The following is a 4641-nucleotide window of genomic DNA, read 5'->3' as shown; positions in this document are numbered from 1 at the left end:
AATCGGGCCCCAGAATCAAGACATCGATAAATGTTTACAGCGCATTCTCATGTGACATTGACTTCCAGCGCCCAATATCGGAATATTTTTGTCCAATCAAGAATAGTGCGCGCGACCAGCCCACGATCTATTGAACAGATATAAAAGATAATAGGGAACTAAAGTAACGATAAAAGTAACGGCTGAATTCGTTACCGTTACTGTAAAAATGCAACGACGTTACCGTTACCGTTACAGACATAAAAAAGTAACGATCGTTACCGAAAAAAAGTAACGAAAATGGTAACGGCGTTACAAGTCACACGTTACTTCCCAACCCTGCTAATATTATAGTAATAATTACTATAAAAATGATATTCCTGACTATAATTATTTTATTATGCAATTACAGTTTCCAATACTACATATTTTTTCTATCAGTGTAACCAAAATCGTCGAGACAGCGAAAGCTTTTTTTTAACGTATAATCCTTACGCCGCTAAAACGAAAGGAAACTGACAATCTCCCTTGATCTCGCTGTGTAATCAAACAAAGTAACGTAAGACTTATCAGACACCTCACCTGCAACAGCTTTCTCATGTCCGGCGACTTGCCAAAGTCAACGGTGTGCTTGAGGCATCGCGTGATCGCCGGGCTGAGCATCGGGACCAGCTGCGAGCGCGGATGCTGTTGCGCCAGTCTGGCGAGTACTCTCGCGAGCGCCGTCGGTGGCGCCGCTTTTTCCAGAAGAGGTGCCACCACGCCGAGCACGGCCTCCGCCCAGCTCCTGCGATCGCGAACGGCTTCCTCCTCGGTTTTCCCGTCCGAGTCTAGCTCCGCGCTGGACTCGTCCAGCAATTTGGCGACCGCCTCCAGCGGCGTACCGGCCACCCTCTCGTCCTGGAGCGGCGTCCACAGGGCAAAGTCCACCATGGTGCGCAGTTCGCGCAATATCACCTCCTCCCGTGTGCTCGTCGACACGAACCATTGGTACTTGACGATGCTTTTCTACGGGCAGACGGATCGACTCCGGGTGATTCGCGAACTCGAATTCGAACTGTTTCATCGGCAAGTTCTATCGTCAACCTTTTCCCCGCCCCAGTCGCTTTACTGTGAAACCACTGTTTCGTATTACTTTCATCAATGGCTCCCTGATTTCGAAACGAGATCGCCTTTAGTTCTTGACTTGTAAAATATGTAATTGAATTTATTATAATTTTTTAAAACATAGGACGCATAACATAATTTTTCTATACAATGCTTAACCACTGAGTCTTACAGAAAGTGTCTTATGAATATAATTAGGAATGTATCTTTTATAATCGTAAATTCTTATTTCGAAAAAGTAAATTTTATTAAAAATAATAAATTTTTATAACAAAATATTTATCTCAAGCCAATGGTTTCACTGCAAAACCATTCCAAGGAGTGTATTGGAATAATTTTTTTAAATTATATAATTGACTGTTAATAAATACTTGCTATTTTAAAAAGACTTCTTATGACGTGGGCTTCCAAGGGTTAAGAATTTGAAAATAAAAAGGCCCCAAAATGTGAGACGGTAACTTATATATTATAATCAAGAGATAACACGCAGGAGTATTGCATAACGAATTGAAGTAGAACCGAAATCCGAGCTCTTTCGATCCTGACATTCTCGTTATAACGAGTTTAACGTCGACAAAAGGGATAAAATTTCGTTTGCTGCTAATTAATAAAAAGATTGTCGTTGCAAATGAACTGAAATTAAACGCGAAAATGCCGTTCCAACGCATCGCCCGTATCTATGAGGCTGGAAATTGAATTGAAAGAAATCTGCCCCTCGGCGTATATGGTCAATTTCGGCAGAAGTCATCGACATCCAGGCCGTACGGACGATGTTTTCAACGGGAATATAACGCCGTAAACAATAAAATTCAATCAATCGTTATGGTCGGCCCGATCGCTGCGATTTACTCGTCGCGCGGCCACGACAAGAGGCCCGCTGATTAATTTCCCGACCGGATATTAAACCGCTCGCGGCAACCTCCATAAAACGCTGACGTATCCGGGAGATTTGATCCGGTCGAGGACGATCGGGAACGTTCGCCTCTCGCGCCATTATCACTTCCTCCTGCTTCAGCCTCGCATTGTCGGGCGTTAATAACGCCTGTGTTTGCTCTGCCATTCTTTGCCGACTCACGTCAGGCATATCGGAAGACCGATATTAAAAAAAATATTTGATATCAGCGCTCGCATCCGCGTGAACAGCATCGATTGTTCTCCGCACGAAAAACGCCGGTCGAAAGACGGATAAACACGTTGCTCTATTGTTAGCTTAAAAAGTTACGAGTTAAAAATGGATCGAAAGTCTATCATTTTTTATCGCTGCTAACGCGATAAACAAGCAGTGGCAGATCTCGTAACGTGGCCAAGTAAAATACAAATGTTAAATCCAGATTCGTATTTTATAAACGTGTATGTGTAAACGTGATTCTTCCAAATCTTTTACGTCCAAAACTACTCGATGGAAAACAATTAATTGACAGGGATGATAAACGTTTTTCCTTCAGTGATAAGTGAGAATTGTTAACGTACCTTCCATAATATCGAGTGATACCACTGGTCCCTCGTGTAAGCGTTACTCGCTTGCAGAAGAAGCGAACCACCCGGCAGGACGATGCTGAGGCAGTTCTTGTACGCGGGATCCCACCTGGCGACAACGTACTTCCGGACCTCGGACATGCTGCAGTACGCAACAGGATGCTGCAGAAAACCCGTACGCTGAAAGAGACAGATAAAGGAAATTGAGTACAAGGAGTAGTCTTCAATGTTGCCAGTAATAATTAAAAGACTTCAATGATAACTTGATCGTGTCTGGCAATTTTTATGTGCATAACCCACAACGTTTCGACCATGGTTTGTGATCCTTTTCAAGCGATATCGTATCAAATGTTCAGTGTAGGGAAAGTTACTTTATAAAAGTATCTACAATTACAAGTTACCAATTCTGAAAAGTAACGCGTTATAGTTGCAGTTACTAAAAAACTAACGTATCGTTACTTTGCAGTTACTTTTTTGCAATGAAAATAAAAATATCAAATCTACAATTAAATTGTTAAGTGCAATGTCGATAAAGGCGTTTATGCGCTTATGCAAGGCCTAGTGCAATCTGTGGGGGTTTAAAAAATATATAAAGTAACTATTAAATTAGTTACTAGTATGTAACTGATTATGAGTTAAGTTACAGTTACAGACGAAGAGAAAGTAACGAAATTAAGTTAGGGTTACCAAAAAAAAGTAACTGTAACTGTAACTTCGTTACAAGTAACGAGTTACTTCGCAACCTTGAGTGTAATAAATAAAGGAACCGAGCTTAGGTTCACGAGAGGCATGACTGGGAAATTCTTGAAAAAAGCTCAAGAAAATTCGGGGACTTTCCTTAAAAACAGTAATCAAACGCACGGCATCACTAACGAGCATAATCGGATTACGAACTCGAGCTCGTTTTCATTGAAAAAGAAGACTTTATTATGCAAAGTGCTGACGCGTAACGTGAAATCTCTCTATGTTATAGAAATAGCCCGATTTCCATATATCGTGACGTGTATATTATTTCTATTAATATAACATTGATATATTAATAATAAGCTAACAAAAACGGCAATAAAATTAATTACGTATGGTAATCGGTCCAGTTAGTGGTTTCGCTTATTATGTAAAGCCGCTGAGTAAAAATAATCTGTTATTAATTTTATGACTGCGTCAGAATTATTTTGTATTCATTATCGAGAGCTACTTTATAACTGGCAAAAAACTCCGTGGTAATTACACGAAAAATAGAGACGGGGAGAGAAAGAGAGAGAACCTGTAATAAGATTGTAATCCAGCGATTTGCCGAGTCAGTCAACGATACATAAATCGAGATAAGCTTTTCGTATTTCATTGCAGAAAAACAATCGAGAGGAATCTATTATTTGCACATTGATCATCCATCATTTCCCGATTTATGTCAGATATAATCGCGGATTATTATTGTCACTTGACGTACGGACTCGACAAATGAACATCATTTATTCATTACGTAAGTTTATCCACGCCAGGTAAATAATAAGAATGGTCATTAATACCTGCATTATTCCGCAAGAGTCATACCGAAGTCGTTAATCAAATGGCAAAATGGCATGCAAATTTCTTCGAAAAGATCTTGAAATTGACGCAAACTGCGCGTTGTTATTCAATTTTCGACCAGATATTAAATTCATTCGATTTCTTTAAATTTCGTTTCGGATATAATTAGATTACCGATTTAAGAAGAAAAGAGGGACCTCCATTCAAGATAGCCAAAGATGTACCAAAATCGATAGTTGCTATTTTTATTCACAAAACTCGTCGCGCGTTTCAATTTCGTTTTCAACTTCGGCGAACAGGACGAATTTTTGTTTGCAGCAGCAGCAGCAGACCTTAGTACTAACTCCGAAGTAGTTTTCCGGACTTTCAAACGCGCACAGATCGCACTTTAGAAATGACCCAATCATACTTGTCGTAACGAGGCGCATGAATGTATAAAGCGATACCAGCGAATCTGGCCGTGGCAACTAAAAAGCCGACTTGGCAAAGACGAGAAAGAGAGAGAGAGAGAGAGAGAGAGAGAGAGAGAGAGAGAGAGAGAGGAGGGAGGGG

At 40.5% G+C, this 4641-nt stretch overlaps 1 protein-coding gene across 1 annotated transcript in view; it reads right to left on the bottom strand.

Moving 5' to 3' along the window:
• Positions 1-4641, bottom strand: part of LOC105563035 (C-Maf-inducing protein-like) — a 57457-nt gene that overhangs the window by 13604 nt on the left and 39212 nt on the right. The window contains exons 2-3 of the mRNA XM_012014290.1: positions 2557-2742; positions 562-987 (exon numbers count right to left, since the gene is read on the bottom strand). Coding sequence (XP_011869680.1) covers positions 562-987; positions 2557-2742 — 612 coding nt within the window. The remainder of the gene's footprint in view (positions 1-561; positions 988-2556; positions 2743-4641) is intronic.

The sequence above is a fragment of the Vollenhovia emeryi genome, unplaced genomic scaffold (assembly GCF_000949405.1).
Source record: "Vollenhovia emeryi isolate VEMERY1.0 unplaced genomic scaffold, V.emery_V1.0 DF939181.1, whole genome shotgun sequence".
Taxonomy (NCBI): domain Eukaryota; kingdom Metazoa; phylum Arthropoda; class Insecta; order Hymenoptera; family Formicidae; genus Vollenhovia; species Vollenhovia emeryi.
This window is presented reverse-complemented; position numbering and strand designations above follow the sequence as displayed.